Source organism: Aythya ferina (assembly GCF_964211825.1).
Source record: "Aythya ferina genome assembly, chromosome: 13".
Classification (NCBI taxonomy): Eukaryota; Metazoa; Chordata; class Aves; order Anseriformes; family Anatidae; genus Aythya; species Aythya ferina.
This window is the reverse complement of record NC_140311.1, coordinates 17,098,927-17,117,672: the sequence shown is the minus strand read 5'-3', so window position 1 is coordinate 17,117,672 and position 18,746 is coordinate 17,098,927. Positions and strand designations below refer to the sequence as shown.

The following is an 18,746-nucleotide window of genomic DNA, read 5'->3' as shown; positions in this document are numbered from 1 at the left end:
TATTTGAAAGGTCTGTGAACTAGCGACTGTGAAACGCCCCCAAGAGAGAAGCTATATGCTCCAGCGTTGGCAAGATGAGGGAGGTGTGATGATCATAGGCTATGAGATGTATCGCAATCTTGCACAAGGCAGGAATGTGAAGAGTAGAAAACTTAAAGAAATATTTAATAAAGCTTTAGTTGATCCAGGTAAGTGGGAAATTACCGAAGGTATGCATTATAAGTAATGAATTTTTATGTTTGAGAATATGAGCTAAGTAATCATGGAAATGGCAGTCTGTTGGGCAGATGATTTTAAACAGTAAGATTGGCAAGATTTATCACATTTTTTTTTCCCTTTGCTGAATTACAGAAGTGGTTTTTCAGAAGCTGCACAGTGCTTTTGTAAATAGCCTGTCTGTAAGGGTGTTTTGTCCAATATGGAAATGGCCACAGGAACACATGCTGGAAACTTTTTCTCATGGGTATTTTTTTTTTCCAAGCATTGCTTTCTTTGCATGGGAATTTCAAGTGTGAATTGATGGTTACTGTAATCTGCAATTTTATTACAGTCACAAACTACTTGATCTTCGCTAGAATTCTACACGTACAGGAGCAACTACACACAAAGAATAGTTGAAAACACATACCTCAGAAGTGTGAAGAAATGAGTATTAATTAAGTGCTAATTAGTTGATAGCAGATAAAGCACTTTTTCGTATTTTTTTCCAGTCTCTGAAATTGATGTTTGGTTTTAAGTTCAGCTGAATGGGGCAAATTTCTATAAAATGTGTATATGAGCACTTGAAAATACTGGTGATAAAAACCAATTTTATCAGGTGATCACCAAAAACAATTAAAAACTTCAGGATTAGCAAGTTTCACCAAAATGGCAAAATTTTCTTCCAAATCCTGACCTAGTAACTGATACGAGAACTACATAAGATTATTCACAGCACAATATGTTTCAAATACCCTATTAAAAAGATACCTTTGCCATAACTTTGATATTGTACTTACAGTTGATTAAATTTGGGAATGCTGATGTGGTAGGTAAGGGAAACGATTTATCTGATTCTTGAGGTAGATGTTCTTGGGGTTTAGTTATCTGATTGGACTTTAAGTTGTGTGACTGTTAGCGTAGGGTTGATTTTATTTTATTTAAACATTCTGATTTATGTGAAATACAGCATTGGTCTGGCTTGTACTTGGTCTTGGTGACTGATTTTTGCAAACAAATGGGGAAAAAACACTTCGTGATTATTGTTACAAACTTTAAAAATTACATTTTCATAATGATAAGGTAAAATAGAAGTTGACTTGAGAGAAGGTGTAATTGCCTAGGGTCCTGATTGTATGCTGTAGTCATAAAAGACACTGAAAATCAAACAGCTCTATGCGCAACCTGACCAGGAAAGGTTGTTTCCTAGCTCTCTGTATACATATATTTCAGCAACACAGCTGAGCAAATTCAGACTCTATGGTTCTTAAATAAAATAGTTGCTCATTCTTGTGTTTTGTAAGCTGTTGTTTAGTTTATGATGGATTGGTTTCCTTCTTAGTCTGGAAGTTTGTCAGTTCACTATTAGTATGTCTCATTTGCTGTTATTACCTCATTAATTATTACTGTGTTACCACCTCCCTGCTATTTCTGCAGGTTCCTGCCTCTTCCATTGCAGTGAAAGTGGCGTTTCCCTGATCCTGTTACAAATTGGTTCAGGAACATAAAATAAGCCAAAAATAAACTTTCAAAAATTATTAGTTTGTATATATTTTAGTTCTCGGAATTGGCTCAGATTGAGCAGACACATAACCTGGTTGACAGAGATGGTGAAAAGAAGGAAGGTGATGCTGGTTCTTTCGGAAAGGATCTGAGCAGCAGCAACTCTAGATCTGCTTCGTCTCTCATAGAGCCACTCCCTGACCCAAACAGTTGTTCAGAGCCCTGTTGTTTGCATACTACTGATGTGATCTCTGAGTTTATAGCCAGTAATTTGTTGTTGTAAAAGTCCTCTCTGTCCCTTTTCCCCTATAGTGTTGCTTTTTGATCTTCAAAAGGGGTTAGTGTGAGCTGTTATTGCTAACATTTAGCATATTTGTAAATGGTAACACATTTGCTGAAGACTTAAAACGCTCTTCTGATTAAGTTCCAAAACGGAATGGTGGTTTTCATTCACATTAAAAATAGTGTAGTTAACTAGAAATAAGTCGAGCCTTTTTAAAACTGTAAGTGGTTAGAGCTGAGCTTAAGTGTGGCTCATGAGTTGAATGGGCAGAAAGCACTTCTGATACTTTGCAGCTCTTGTCGAGGTTGTTTAAAATACAGCAATGAAAACCTATTTTTCATGTAAATAACTCGGAATTCTGGAATAATTCTTCTGAAAGACATATATGTCTTGAGATTAAGATGAAGAAGGAAACAAAAAAAAAGTTGGAGTAGTAGTTCTGAAGGAAGAATTTAGAAATTTCTAAGAAAGCATTGAAAATTGTTTCATACTGGCCTGCTGATGGCTGATACAGGCCAAAGCTGACGAGGTGTGATAAATCCACACCTACTCCTTTTGTGGACAAATCATCGCTTAACTTGCAGTCTTCCATCTTCGGGCAGGATTACAAGGTCAGTGCTCCGGCTTCTAAAATCTTTCAAGGCTGCTGATAATATTGAATTTGGGTTAAAAAAGGAAATGAAGAAAAATGGAAGTGAATCAAGTTATGAAGCTTGAAGCCAGGTGAAAACGTCATTTAAAAATATTGATAAAATTTGAGCAGATCAACAATGAAATTAATTTACTACATAAACTGATCTTCTGCGTTGGGAAACCTCAGGATAATGACAACTTGTCAGAGATAGGAAGTAAGTAGTTTAAAGAAATACTTTGAGATAATTGAAAGCATTGCTGGGTGCTGCCATCTAGGTCAGAGAGCTGTGGCCAGATGGGTAGTAACAAAGGTGATTTTCCCTTATAAGCTGCTTGAGAGATAAAATGGATAAAATGCTACAAAATACTTTGTCTCTAGAGGCCGTGAAAGCTACCTCTGACAGTGAATAGTGCAGTTGTTTTAAAAATCAGAAATTGACTTTTCAACAAGTCTTCAACAAGGTTGTTTTGGGCTTCATATTGCAAGCTGATCGTAGCAATTTCAGATTTCCATTCCTTTATTTTAAATTGTCTCTCTAAAATCTCATCAGAAGGTACTTCCTTTCTTCTTGTTTTCATTGGGTTATCTTCTAAAAAATTGTCTGATAAGCATGTGATGGTTTCCAAAAGGTGAAGCATCTGGCTCTGTTAGCAGGTTTTTACTGACACATGTTGATGATGTGCTTTGGTAGCTCTTAGTTGGCCTTTCTCTGTACTGAGCTTTTGTCCCTTCAGAGATGAAAATCCCCTCTGCTGCTTACGTTCCTGCTGAGCCTTCCTGAGGTGGGGTGGTGCTGGAGCTGAAATGATCCAACAGCTAAGCTGAGCTATTAAGGGGTTGGTTCTTTCCTCTACCCACACTGGGCACGTTTCCATCCCCTGCCTTCCTAGCAGCACTGGCATTTCCAGCTCCAGTTTGCGAAGCTGCCAGTTTGACTCAGGGCAGCTCCTGCATAATAGCTGATTAACTGTTTTTGTGATCACGTTGAAGCCACAAGCATTATTTAAGCAAGAAGGAAAATTACTTAGGGTTAAGAATGTTGCCAGGAAGCTCACAGCTGTAGAAGAAAAGGTATGAGCTAGCGTCTAGCAGTGGTAACAGTAGCCTGGTGATGGCTTTGTACTTGGTTGCTTGTGTTCAGGTGTATTTATATTCAATTAAAATTTTGTTTGTAACGATGAAAGAAAAAAAAACAAACAACAACTCACATCTCCATCTAATTTCACCCCCAAATCATGGAAGAATTGAAGGATCTCTTGTCCTGCTATATTTCTGTTGACTTTAGCAAAGAATAGAGGAGTTGAGATACTTCTACGGTAACTGACCTTTGTAGGTTATTTTTCTTGTGGAAAGTGTCAGGGAACCATGGTGTAAGGTTTCTTACTTACCTGTCTTAACAGTAATGCTGCCCCTTCCTTCATGGGTTCGTACTTACGTAGCTTTAAAACCATCAGACTGTAGAGGGAGGTGGCATGCTCACCGTGGAATTTTATTCGGAGGAGACCCTGTGCCCTGTGTGACGTGCCCTGTCCCATCTCTTCCGAGTCGTTTTTGGGTTTTACATCCTGCTCGTGGGGGCGGTTCTCTTCTGCTTCCAAGCCTATGTAGACACCTTAGGACAACACGATAGAGCAACATCTGTGATTAGGTTAACTTCTAATGGTTTAATCGTAATCCACAAATTGCAGCACGTTGGGCCTTGTAGGTTTTGACTAATTTTATATGAACACAGAAACCTTGGTTTGGTTGGATTCTGCTTGGATTACTTGGTTGGTGGTGTGGAGTGAGGCCACTGGGAGCACCAACATTGCAATAACCCAGTAGTTATTTTTATGTTGCCTCATACCCTTCTCCATTTAAACTAAATACAAACAGACAGCAATGTTCTGGTGTTGTTATCCATTACTTTTTGAACACGTTTGGATTGTCTAAACTGATGAGAGGAATCTTGCAACAGCCATTACTTGTCTCTTGCTATCTGAATCACGGCCCTGGCTGTGAGCAGACTGCCAGTGAAAGTTACAAACCTGCGTGCTGGATTGCTGCTGCGACTGCAGATAGGACAAGCTTGGTCTCTGGGAGCACTTTTAAAATTAAAAGGTGCAAATGTGGTATGTGACTGATAATTAAATGGTTTGTGTCTGGTTAAAATGAACACCGCTAGGGTGGATGTGTTCTGTGGTAGAAGCTTACGGAGTGCTGCATGCTGCAGGAGAAGGGACCGCAGAGGGAAGGTTTAGCCAAAGTTTATGGGTGGGGAAATAGTGTGAGAAGTGATTTCATTAATTAACCAGCTCTGCCACGTGAAATAATGATTGTATATTCCTGCAGAGCAAGACATTATTTCCCAAAATGCGTTGTACCACACAGCATTTTATCAGTTGCTTACTAAGAGCTGCTGTGCTGTGCTTGCAGCATTTCAGAAATTGTGTTGGTTTTTTCTTGTTACTGCTAATAAAAATCCCATTACTGTTAAACTTGGGAAGTTATTTCATTGATATAAAGCAGGCTTAAGTTCTTGTAGATCTCAGAGTAGAAGGAGAACTGTGTGTGTGTCTATATACCTAAGTATCTATCACCGAGTGTGTACTATTTGTATCAGTGTATTAACGTGTCCCAGCACATTAAGAAGGTTAAGAAGTTGAAGACTATGATCTCTGAAGAAAGATTGAAAAGAGTAAGGCTTTCTACCCTAGAAAATAAGATTACTAACAGGACAAACTTTCCACCGTGTAAAAGCTTAGTGAGAGACTTTGAGTGAGATTTTACACAAGTTGGAGAAAGGAAAAGGCAGAATTTATCTGGAGTTGCATCAGAGATCATTTAGATTATGCTTCACACACAGGATTTTAGGAGAAGAGAGAGGTCACGGAGTTTTACTTCTTTTGGGGAGGATACATCCTACTCTTATATCGATTATCTCAGATGAAGAAAATGGACTAAACAATCCCTTGAGGTCTCTGTTTTACATTCCCTTATGATATTTTGATAAATGCTCTGTCTGCAATGATTTTTAAGAACAAGAAAAAAACACAAATGTATGAAAATCCATGTCACTGAATTGTAGCCAAGATGTGAGTTCAATATCAGTGCTACACAACTGCCAAACAAACCACAAAAATTATACTAAGACAGTTTTTTCATATTTCTGCTATCATTCACTTAGTCTAAGCAACATTGATCTTTTTTAAAATAACTGCCTTGTTCATGTTAAAATCATAGTCTTTGAAATGGGTTTCTGGATTTATTGGCACAATTTTGCTTGACTAACCATCATTAAAATTTCATCATCCTCTTTTCTAATGTGCTTTGATTGTAAATGCAGTGTTCCAGACCACATCCATTTCTGAGAATGCTGTATTAATGTGCAAGCTGTCAGATCTGGTGGGGAGATGCTGCAAGTTTTTACAAATGCTTCAGTTCTGGCAAGCTCCTTACTCTTCAGGAAACACTAGCCCCAAGGTGGTTCAGAATGAGGACTACAGAAAGGGTCCGTCAGTACAAGGTGCTTGCCTAAAACTGAAGAACGTCTTCATGTGTAGCTTCTCAGTGCTGCCCTTGTTGGGGAAGGTACAAAAGTTGTGAAGTAGTATGGGGAAATGTTTCTGGGGGAGGTGTGAGAATTCACAAATCACTAGACTTCGGCAAGTCGAATGTGTTGGGAATTGATGTAGGTACTGGGTTTTCGTGATTGCCTTCTAGATTTGGTTAAAAGACTTACTTCTGCTTAGAAAAACATACCTTCTTCATTCATTTCCTATTTAACGTGTAAGATTGAAATCAGCTTGACATTTTAAATGGCACAGTTGAGGTGGTTGGCGTTAAATCATATGGTTGGTCAAAGGCCTGATTGAACTGTTGGTTTGTGTTGATGACTAGAATTGATTTTCTTTACTGAAGAAAACATGTATCAGTAAGTTAAAAGAGATTAAATTGGTAATGCTGATAAATTCTCCTTTGCCATCTCAAATGCCAGCTTTCTTAGAGCTGAATAGATGACCCAGCTGATGGCTTTGGTTAGTATTTTTCAGAGGTGTGTAAACTTGACTTCAGCTGATGTCATGGTTGATAGTTCAGGAATTGAGGTCAGTTTTAGATCTGGTAAGACATTCATTCAGTCACCAGTAGGATCCTAGAACGTCTTCCATATGTCCTTCCAAGGAAATAGTTTCCAGAATTTGACCCAATTCTGGTAAATGTTAGGATGTGTAAGCGTATTCTGCAAAATTTGGTATTTTCTGTGAACCCCAGATTCGGACTCCTAATAATTCTGCCAGAGTTGCTTCACATACAGTGCAAACACCTTACGGCGTGGGCAACCCCTCTTAAGTTTGTCGTATGGAATCCCTGGTTTTATCTTTGGTAAAAGTTGAGGAAATTTCTGCAGTGTTTTTTAGCTACAGAGTGGCATTTCAGTTGTATCTAATTCAAACCAGATTTGATGGTGTTCATACACCTTAGATAAGACTCTCAATCGCACCGTTTGCCTGTGTTGATACAGATCTGTTGCCTTGCACAAAAATTGCTGGCTACCTGATCTTTTGGGTTTTGTTTTAATTGCTTGAGCACCAGTAGATGGCAGCATAAGCTGAATTTAGGAACAGTTTTAAGAAGTTTTGACAGGGTGAATGAAAATACAGACACGGATGCACTAGGTCTGTGGATAGACAATTTTTATAGGTATATGTTTGAAAGTTGTATATAACCCTGCCTTGAAAATTTTACAGGTAATGGTCTGCAGTTTACCAGAATGTCTACTGTAAAAGAATGTCTACTGTGCTTCTTTACCAGAATGTCTACAGTGCTTGTGTAAAAACCGAAAAAGAACCTTAATGGTGCTAAGTAAATAAAGCCCATAATAAACATTAGTAGAACAAATTTCAGTTTCTGTAGGCTGCCAGTTTCTTTGTGGTTATAAAAGATGGGAGAGATCTAATGTTCTTATTTCTTTCTAGGCCCTGACTTTGTTGTTTGTGACGAAGGGCACATATTAAAAAATGAAGCATCTGCTGTTTCTAAGGCAATGAATTCTATTCGATCCAGGAGAAGAATAATCCTTACAGGAACACCACTGCAAAATAATCTTATAGAATGTGAGTAGCTTTCTTGTTTAAAGACAGCTTTATTTCTTTGAATGTACTCCTGCCTTTCAGCAATATACATGTATTAGTAGAGATAGTTTGATTGCCATTTTACATGCTGAAGCTGTTTGCTATGTTTCTACAACAACAGAAAAATAACAAGATTTTTGTTTTGGTTTTCATTTTGCATACTTAATTAATGTCTTGAGATGCATTTGTATGATAGCTTAAACCAAATTAAGCTGAAGCTGTTGGGAGCCTGGCCTTTCCTCCATCCCTTTCCTTGGCGTGGCCTTGCATGCATCTGATTCCACAGGGAGCCAGTGTAAGGAGTATCAGACCATGAATGCTGAATAGCTTTCTGACAGTTCAGTTCCTTGGTGTGGCTCACCGAAGGATCAGATGAGTCTCAACATGTCCAGAGGGAAAGGGAGGGAGTATTTAGAGGGGAAATGGGTGGACCAGGTCTAGCAGGAGCATAAATTTAAATTGTTTTAAACTATTATAGAGCAGTGTTCTTAGAAAACTTGTTAAAATAGTAATTTATTTTACTGCCTCGGGAATTTCATTCTATATTAGCTTGTAATATTTGCTCCTGTTTGTTAATAATGCAGTAATATTTCTTTCTTTTGAGTTATACTTTTGGATCTGTTTCCAAATATTTACAAATATGATTTGTCATTTAATTGCTATGGTGTACAGAAGCTCTCAAACTTTGTTTAGCACCTAAGATGAGGTAGTGTTAAATCTGACATTAAGTTTAGAAGTTACCTTTTTGCCTACAGTGCGTATCAATTTAAGATGCCTTTTTCTGAAAATGCTATTTTCTTTTTTTTTTTTGCTTAAGAGAAAGCTCTTACTTTAGATATGACACATTCATTTTGTGTTAGAAATAATCCTAGTGCTGTACTTTAACTTTTCAACAACTGTAGCTTGATCTTTTTGTTCCAGATCACTGCATGGTTAACTTTATTAAGGAGAATTTGCTTGGTTCCATTAAAGAATTCCGAAATCGATTCATAAATCCAATTCAGAATGGTCAGTGCGCGGACTCCACTCTGGTAGATGTCAGAGTAATGAAGAAGCGTGCACATATTCTCTATGAGATGTTAGCTGGATGCGTTCAGGTAAGAACAGTTTGACTGTAACTAATTACTTGAATTAGCTGCAGGCATGGGGGTGAGTTATTTCATCTTCTTCTGATAAAAGTGCATGCTACTTTCTACTTAAATACTTCCCCAGGTTACTAGATTTCTGTGTTATTCACTGCAGCTAGAAAACCTTTTTTTAAAAAAACACAGTTTTTATCCTGATACCAGTATCTCCTAAGCAGGATATATCCAGATATTAGAGAACACGTTTTTGTTAGGAGAGTAAAAAAAAAATACATGATAGAGTAGGATGCCAGTTACTTGGAAACACTCTTTTAATTTCATGTATACATTTAAAGAATACATGCTTGAAAATTCATCTGCTTAAAAGCTGCAGAGAAAGTTTGATCCATAAAGAAAGATCCATAAATAAAGTTTGATTCATAGTTTGTCACTTGGTTCTGGTTTCCTATTTTTTGATTTGAGAGAATCAGAACAATTGGGAAGAGGAGAGAAGGCAGTTTAATCGGGTCTAAAAGGGTGAAGAACTTATCCTTAAATGAGAAGAAAAACAAAACAACAAAGAAACCTTAACCTCCCTACATTTCTGGAATGATGGCTGGCCTCCATCTCTCAAGTTTACCTGCTGTAGTACTGCACCTCATGTGCCACCAGCACAGCGTTACTGCTGTTCCCCTCTATAAACTCGGGCACCAGGAGAGGTGTGATGCTGTGTAGGCTCCCAGGGCCTCTTCTGGCTGTGCTTCTGCAGACCTGCCTGTCCCTGTCCTGGCACAGCCTTGCTTTGGGCAAGGGCAGGGACACAGCACCCTCTGGTTGTGTCAGAGCAGAGTCTGCCCCCTTCACATAGGATCACCTTGTATTTTTTTCCATGTGCAGTTGATCGTTGGTTAAGTAGTCCCGGTGGGTTTGAGTTAGGTCAGATGGTCATAGTGGGATAGTCCCATGAGTAGATAGCTCTCCTTGAAAGGAATAAAAAGGCTTATGGCAGTGTGTAGTGCTGGGAAAGGACTTCCTGTCATAGGATGAGTATCTTGGAAGTATGAGTAGTAGCAAGAGGATAACACACAACCCTACACCTCTGTACAGCAGTACAGGAACACAAACTATTCTCCATTACAGTCTGCTCATCTCATAAAAGAGGTAGCATGAAAACTGTGGTTATTGTAAATACACATACGAAAACATTTAATTTCCTCAAGCACTTTCTGGAATCAATACTTACGAGCTGTTATGGATAAATTAGTCCTGCAACAAAATTAGTCCTGCTGCAAAATTAGTCCTGTTAGCTGAGGACCTTACCATTGTTCTGCGCTGATGGATTATCCCACAGCATGCTGCACAAAGCAGGTCCTGTCCACGGAGAGAAACTCTCATTTCATCTATTGTGTAATTTCTCCACAAGAAAACAACTCTGTTCCTAAGGAATGTTCGCATGGGAGCTTCTCGCTACCCTTCCAGATAAAAGCAAGGCCGTGCAGGTGGTGTAATTGCTGGTGCCAGGTGGGAGCTGCCCGCAGGCTCTGCTGCTCGCAGCAATCTGGCTGGGGTTATTCTGCAGCCCAGGGGTTTGTGCTGCACGGCACAAGCCCGACAGCCACGCTGGGTGAGTGGCGCAGCACAGGCTCGAGCCCCCCGGGGCTGCTCCATGGGTCCCCAGCTCCTGAGCAGTGTCTCGGCAAGGATCAATGCACCCTGTGCCATTTGAATGAAGGTGCAGACGGAGAGATACGGAGTCTAGTGTAATAGGAGAAAAGATGAAAACAAGTAAATTTTATTTTGTAGTCAACTTTGCAAGGACTTGGAAATGGGACACGGGGGGTTACTGCATTTACTGTGTAAGGTGGGCCTTACAGCGCCTGTACAGGGATTTCTCTATTTATTTATTTATTTTTTATTCTTTGTGGTAGGAGAGAACGTAAATCATTGTAAGATATGCGTGGTGCCTTGCCATTGGAGATGCCTGAAGTTCTTAAGCTCTCAGTAGTCATTTTCATGTTTATAATGACTAAAATCTCGCTTTTAAAATTATAGAGGAAAGATTACACAGCGTTAACAAAGTTCCTCCCACCAAAATATGAGTATGTTCTAGAAGTTAGAATGACACCTATTCAGTGCAAACTCTACCAGTACTACTTGGATCATTTGACAGGTATGTGCCTACAGTTGGCTCAGGTAACAAGATTAATGGTTATTTACTATGGGGCTTTTGCTGTGGTTGGAAGAGTTGTTAGATATCTAAAATCAGCCCTATAGGCATATTTTTCTGCTTCCCGTAAGGTTGACCTTAGCTCCGAAGCTTGAATTTTAGCAAAATGTTTGGTGGTGCATAAATATTCTTGGAGGAATAGTACTATATGTATCTCAACAGCAGTCCTCCCTCAGGTTGTGGTTCATGTCTTCTTTCTTTTTTTTTCCTTTCCTAGACATAAAATGTAATTTATTTAATATTTTGTTCATCTAAGAAACAAAATATTTGCATTAAGATTGGAGGGAGATAAATTAAAATTGAGCTGCACTGCTGTAAGCACACTGCCAAGCCTTGCAATTTCTTTTTTAATTGTTATACCTGAAACTGTTATTTGTCAAATGTGGCTCTTCTGTGGAACTCTCTTCTGTTGTTCTCTAAACCCCTCAAGTCTGGCTTTCACAATGACCATTCTCACCTCTTTGCACTTAATGTAAACTTGGTTAACTGTAAAAGTAAGGTGTATGAGGAGGGAAGAAGAAATGTACCACTGTGGGCTGCTCTACTGTTCACTTATATGAGAGAGAAAACTCTGCAGCTTGTAATTTTAGTGTATCAAGGTGTCAAAATGTCAACACTTCTGTATGGTGGTGCCACACAGGACTACCAGAGTGGGAATCTCAAGGAGCTCTTCAGGGAGCTTTTCTGTACCGCTGGGCATTGTGCAGCCACATTCCTCAGCAGCAGCTTTTGGGTTCTGGAACAATTTGGTTTGTTTATATACCACACAGAATAATTGTCTTAATGATTGTGCATTGAATTACATTGTCGTGTTTAAGGTGCTCTGATGGGCTTTTGTTAAACCTTGAAACACGTATTCCCTTTCTGCAGTTGCTACAAAATGTATTACGTAGTCTGTTGTGCCAGTTCAGTAGTATTGATATCCTTTTTTCTCTATTTTTTTTTTTTGCACCTGTTAAGCCACCTGCCTTAATGCCCGCCTGTTGCTGCTGCAGGAATTTTTAAACTATATTCTTCTATTCTGGTTACTCTGCCAAATTTAATTACAGAGATTAATTGCATCTCAAATCAAGCGGTGATTTACAGCAGTATGGAGTTCACTGTGTTGTCTTAATTACTTTAGGTTCTGGTTAGTGCAGTTTCTATCACCTAGCCAAACTGCCAGCTAGATTTCCTTTCTACACCTGTGTCGTGTGATGCCTTCATTTGATGTAAGTTATGGAAGTAGAGTTTTAAAGGACCTCTGAAAGCAATTTCACTTCCAGTGATAATCTCCAGTAATAATTGCACATCTACATGCAGATTGCTCCTTTTAGCCTTTCATTCGAAGGGAGTAAAAACTTCTTGCTTTATGTATTTTTTTTTAAAAGGAAGTAAAAGCTTCTTAGATTACTAGTACTTCAGAACAGTACACAAGCAAGCCCAAACTTTGATGCAGTGCTCACACCTAATGAGCTCCATATTGCAGTCTGTCCTGTGTTGCTGCATTGACTCCTCTTTCTAGAAATGTGCTGAAACGCCGCTTATTTGCATTCCATGGCCTTCATCATTCTAAATGCCTTCCAAAAGCAAGTAGCCTAAAATGATAAGCATTAGTTATTTACTCTACAAGCATGCATCCAAATGGTTTAGGTTAAATCATCCTAGTTCTTCATGGTGTCCTGTAACTTTCAAGAGTTACAATAGTTCTGTAGGTTTCCTTTGGCCTATTTCTAATACAAAGCAGGACTGGTTTTGCAGTTTCAGACTCTACAGCCCTGACTTTGTTGGTCTGGCATGCTTTTAGATGGTGAAGTATATCTTTTATGGATTGTGGATTAGCATAAGAGCTGGTGCTGTGTGTTCACAACTGCTTTACGTGGTGCAGAAGTCTTTGCAGACGCTGGCTTTCAGTGCTTCCTTTTTTAATAAAGCAGGCAGCTGATAAGATGAAGTAACCTCTAATCTGGTGTCCCTTAAAGCTAAGGGAAAGACTTCCTCAGGCAAAAAGCCTAATATAATGAGCTTAACGTTTGTTCAGTTGTTGGAACAATTAATTTATTACTGGGTTGTGTGTGTAACTGAGAAAACACACTCCCTCACAGGTAGTTTAATCTGTTCAGACTTCAAGGGCTCAACACAATTATTTGAGCTGAAATCTGCAGCTGTCACAACGGGTTGCACGGTTTCATGAGATACTAGCCCTTGGTGAGCTGCTTCAACACCCTGAGCTAGTGGAAAGCATCGTTCATTTTCTCTCTCTTCTTCTGGGGTTAGTGTCCTGCCACTGTGGTGAGCTCCATCAGATCATCCTTTAGGGCCAGAGACAACGTGAGAGAGAGGAAAACAAGAGGGGGAGGCAGGAAGAACTGCCTCTTCCAGAGAAAAAAGCTGTGCAAGCTAACCGTGGCCCAGGTCTTCAGAGGAAATCTCTGAAATGGTTACTGACGCCTGCATGAGTACTTTGGATTACCTTTGTATTTAGAGTTCCCCTGAGGAAGATGTGCTCTCCGATTTTCATTAAATTAACAGTGAGTCTTGCTGCTGAAAACAAACATAGAAGGGAAGTTGCTGCTTCTCTGCAAATGTTTAACGTTGTTTTCCTGTGCCCTGTAACAGAGGCATATACCAAAATGCACGTTTTAGATGCAATATTCTAAGGTTGTCATTTTTTGATTCATTTAATGAATGTCTGTATATGAACACTTTTGTAATAATATGTGAACACACATCACATCTGAACCCTTCTGTAATACAGAAAATCAAGAAGTCTGTAGTGTAGGAGTTGTTGACTGAGGATGTTTCTCTGTCATATTAGCTCAAGCTTAGCCAAGTTGAACCAAAGAATTTGTCTTCCTTGTAATTCAGTTTCCCAGCATCCTAGGGGAGTACAAGTTAGTTCTAAAGCTGTGTTTTATGATTAAAACGTAGCAAGAAGTCGCTTTGTTGATTACTTGTGCTCTGTATACATCTATTTGATTGTCTTAACCTGTTGAGCAAATGCACTGCACAAGCTTACTGCCTGCCTCGCCATAACGTTTCATAAACATTTTGATGCAGCAAATGCTATTTTCTGCTAGGTATGCATACCTTAAATTATGGATACAATGCATATGAAAGCCAATCAATTTCAAGAACCTAAAGTTATTTTACTGTTTAATGAGTCACTGAGACTACAACAAATGTTCAACTCTGCACAGTTTATCACTTTGCTCTAAATTGTGCTTGAACAATGCAAATAGGCTGGGCATTTTTACATTTTTTTATTGTAGCAAATTAATGCAGAGTTGCAAGCTTAAGAAAAAAAAAAAGTAGCTTAAAATAATAAGTCAAACTCATTGAAAACTTGATGCAAATTTTATTTTGTTTTGTAGCTTGGGCTGGTCTTTAAGAGCTGATTTCACAATTAAATGCATAGACATGACTCCTTTAGAGAGGATTTGGATTCTTTCCTATACTGGGAAGAAATGTGCTTTTATGTAAAAATGAAATCATGTTTCTTACTGTCGAGAAAAAGGGGAAAATCTAATTTTGACAACTTTAACTAGGAGAAAAATGCCTGTGACTGAGTAATTTGATCTCTTTTACAACATTCGTTACAATATGATGTGCATCTGGAAAGAACACTCAGTACTTCACCACCAGATTGTTCAAAGGGGGAATGTTATGTGGCTAACTTACTGCAAGGTTTCATTCTCATACCTGAACTTTATTGTCAGGTGTAGGTAGTGGCAATGAAGGTGGACGAGGCAAAGCTGGAGCTAAACTATTCCAGGATTTCCAGATGTTGAGCAGAATCTGGACTCACCCCTGGTGTTTGCAGCTGGACTATATTAGCAAAGAAAATAAGGTAAATTAGATGGATCAAAATACTCTCTATTGAGAAATTTTTCAAACAAGCTGTGCTAAATGCTAGGTAAAATTTCATCAAATTAATGGAAACCTTTGTTGCTGTGGGGTAATCGTGCTGCTGGTTTTGTCATATTTTTAGTTTCTGGATATGTTGTCACTCTTAAAACATTTTGAAAGGCCATGCTGTTGTAGAACTTAACATTCTTCAAATGAAGAATAAGCAGATGGCTAGAGGTTTAAAAGAGCTTCTGGATGAGCATAATTAATAAAATTTCTGTTTTTTTCTCTTTTGAGGGCTATTTTGATGAAGACAGTCTGGATGACTTCATAGCTTCAGATTCTGATGAAACTTCAATGAGTTTAAGCTCTGATGATTATGCAAAGTAATTGAGCTTTTATTTGTTGTTTGTTGTTGGATTTCTTTCCCTAATAGAACTTAAGTGATTTCTATAAAGTAAATGTTTTATATATATATATGTGTATATATACATACACATATATATATATATATCCGTTAGAATATATCCTCTAGCAATATGATCTTAAAAAATAATAATAGGATGTACGATGTTATCTTCATAGGAAAAAAAAATCCAAGGGGAAAAAAGTGAAGAAAGAGTGTAGCTCCAGTGGGAGTGGCAGTGATAATGATGTAGAAGTCATAAAAGTTTGGAATTCAAGATCTCGTGGAGGTGGAGAAGGAAATGCAGAAGAACTTGTAAACAATCCTCCGTCGGTTACAAAATCAGATGAAGGTGAGTATAGTATACAAGTAAATCAAATATGATGCAGCTTGAAATTTGGAAAATGTGTTTTGAGAGTGCTGCTGTCAAGAGTTGTGCTTTGTTGCAAAATGACAAATTTCTTAAATCCGTGAAGTGCTTCTGTGCTCACAGCTCCTGCTGTTCCTAATAATCTCCTACGGGAGAAATAAAGGGCATCGATTTAGAAGTGAGGGGTCTTGTGACAGAGAAGCTGAACAGATTTGTTTTTTTTAAGTCGTCAGTACAAAATGGAGTAAGGTTAACAGATAACTAGGATGCTTTTCATCCTTATTTTAGTATGTTGGTGAAAGATGAATGGAATGATTAATAGATATGTATGCCCTTTTTTGTTGCACCTGGAATTTGAAATAAATAACTAAGCAAGCAGGTATAATGCAGAGGCATAAGAAACCTTTTTAAAGACTTGGTATTCAAGCTATGTATATCTATACATTTCATTTTCTTTTATTTTTCCTTCAATAATCTGCTTCTAAAATTGTATCTAATATCATAAAGCTATTTTTTCTGGCACTATCATTTTTCATGTGTTTAGCAGATGTATCAATGCCTAATCACCTTTCCTAAATAAGTGTTTTTTTGGGGAGAGAATTTATTTTTTATCCCCTATTCCTACAGCAAAGATATCAAAAATGTGTGAGGGGGAGAGAATGAGTGTGTGTGCATAAAATCTGTATGCATACAGATTAAGTGTATTAAATTCATTACTAGCATTATAGGAAGCATGAGTTTCTGTCTGTGGAGCAGTGAAATTTTTACATCTCTCTCATGCAACCTTGTTCAGTTTAATGTTTTTAAACAGACATTTGATGCTGTACCAGATGAGGTCTGGGGGCAAACTTGGTATTTCATTTCAGCTGTTGAAGGCCTTTCTGCAAAGCGTAGGGGTGAGGATAGAAATAGGAAAACCTTATGCACACTCCCTATGTCACGTCAGACTAAATCTCTTAACTTGTTCATTGTTTGGTCTGGTATTGAAAAATATGTTCCTTAAAAGCTTGTGTAAAAGAGGGCTCGACTGTGAATTTTGTCAAGATCGGTTCTATCTTGCACCTGAAATTTCTTGGTGTGTCACAATTGATTTGCTGTGCATAGTTGTCAAATGTAAGCGTTTTGAATTATCCATGAGATAGAACCGTTTTCTCCTATGTAAGTAAATATTTCAGTAAGATACGAGTTTTTATGTGAAAAAAAAATATAGCATTAATAAATCTAATCAATTTTTATCGCTCTAATGCAAAGAAGGTTAAACTGCAATGTCATAAAAAGAAATTAAGTAATGCAAATAAAGATAATTCATGGTTCTTGTCTGCCATTGTGGTTCTGATTACAGTGCTGAATATAAGCTTTTTCTGGTTGAATTCAGCTCTGTCTCAGAGTAGACATAATGCAGATATCATTAAGGATCAGCATGGTTGGTGTCTGACACTCTTGAGTGGTGATTTAAACCCAGAAGGACTTGGTTTTGCTAGTTATTTTGGTGCAGTTTTCAGTGAGGAACTGTATTTTATAGTTCTAGTATTTTTATATTTCTAGGAGTCAAATTAACAACAATTAAAAAAAAAAAGTTAATTTAATTTCTAAGATGGTGACATGTTAAAAATGGGATTGTTTCCATGTATGTGTTCTGCAGCTGTTGTTATTGTAGTGGTGTGTTAGCAGATGAGCAGGCAAGAAACTTTCCTAAAGAACTTCACAAAAAGGCAGAATATGACTTTTTTCTTCAATTCTTCTTTTTTCTTCAATTGTAAATTAATAAAAAGGGTGGAAAAAGTTACTGTTTTTCCCCTGTATATACTTATGTTGTCTTCTAAATTAGATTAGGAAAAAGATTCTAAATCTGAGCATAACGAAAGAGGAGATGGTTTATATTTTGTCTTGAAAACCAGTATTATGTAGCATTAGAAAGCTTTCTTCTGAGAGTTCATCTTGATAGACGACCTAGGTGTAACCCAAAAGACCATTCTCTTTCTATGAATTTCAGATGTTTGTTTCAGGTTCAAAATCACTTTGTGAAAAGCTTCTTTTTAGTTGCTGGAACATGAATGAGTTTTCAAAGATGCCTATTTGTTGGAAACAAAGCTGTTGATAAATACTCATGGGGAAAAGCTGCAGATAGTAGAACTATTTGTCTAAATGTTCTGCAACATAAAGACATTTCAAAGCATTTAAATGGACACAATGCCTTTATCTCTGAATTTTTGTTTGTGTTTTTTATAGGTAAAGCTACATCATCTTCAAATCCTGGTAGCCCAGCTCCAGACTGGTACAAAGATTTCGTCACTGATGCAGATGCTGAAGTGTTGGAACATTCTGGGAAAATGGTGCTTCTCTTTGAAATTCTTCGAATGGCAGAGGAGCTTGGGGACAAAGTGTAAGTCAGTTTTTGAAACATTTTTAGCAATCTAACAAATACATCAATCTGTTAGCGTTCTTCATTCAGTCTTTATAATGCTGTAGCTCAGGTTTTTGAAGCAAATGTGTGTGCTCTTTTTATCGGAGTTTTCCCATACACGTACACCACCAAAGCCCCTTGCTGTATCTAGGTGGGTTGTTCATTTCAAAGGTTTTATCAGAGTGAACAGGGGAGAAAAGTAAAGCAGTACAATATTTAAAATAACCTCAGAGGTTAATGTTGTGGTTTTGTGTTTCTGTTTTCAGCCTAGTGTTTAGCCAATCCCTAATATCACTGGATTTGATAGAAGATTTTCTGGAGCTGGCCAACAGGGAGAAAACTGACAAAGATAAGGCTCCTATTTATAAAGGTGAGTGTCAGGTTGGACAGTTACAAAGCTAAGAACTCTCTTACAAGTCTCTATTTGGTCCAAAGGGAATGGAGTTAAAATAATTGTTTGCATGAGAAGCATTGTGTGCTCTCTGCCATTCCCGAAGCTGGCAGGACTTCTGTTCTACTCTGCAGGAGGTCTGTGCTATCCCATTATGGACTCTTGCTTCTGATTTCATTCTGTATCATCTGTGCTTAATGTAGCCTAAGCAGATTAAATGTTCATCATCCAAAATTGAGAGAAGGCATTTTATTAAATTCTGTACAGAAGTGATGTTGTATGCTCATGCATGGCGAATTCTGATGCTTCCTACTGGGAGAGAGATAA

At 38.0% G+C, this 18,746-nt stretch overlaps 1 protein-coding gene across 14 annotated transcripts in view; it reads left to right on the top strand.

Annotated features, from left to right (window-relative positions):
- ATRX (ATRX chromatin remodeler) overlaps positions 1 to 18,746 on the top strand; it is an 85,098-nt gene that overhangs the window by 47,903 nt on the left and 18,449 nt on the right. For all 14 annotated transcript variants that reach the window (XM_084535041.1, XM_084535040.1, XM_084535044.1 and 11 more), the window contains 9 exons: positions 11 to 188; positions 7,574 to 7,711; positions 8,651 to 8,826; positions 10,846 to 10,963; positions 14,719 to 14,849; positions 15,146 to 15,234; positions 15,434 to 15,606; positions 17,854 to 18,007; positions 18,295 to 18,398. In XM_084535041.1, coding sequence (XP_084391167.1) covers positions 11 to 188; positions 7,574 to 7,711; positions 8,651 to 8,826; positions 10,846 to 10,963; positions 14,719 to 14,849; positions 15,146 to 15,234; positions 15,434 to 15,606; positions 17,854 to 18,007; positions 18,295 to 18,398 — 1,261 coding nt within the window. The remainder of the gene's footprint in view (positions 1 to 10; positions 189 to 7,573; positions 7,712 to 8,650; positions 8,827 to 10,845; positions 10,964 to 14,718; positions 14,850 to 15,145; positions 15,235 to 15,433; positions 15,607 to 17,853; positions 18,008 to 18,294; positions 18,399 to 18,746) is intronic.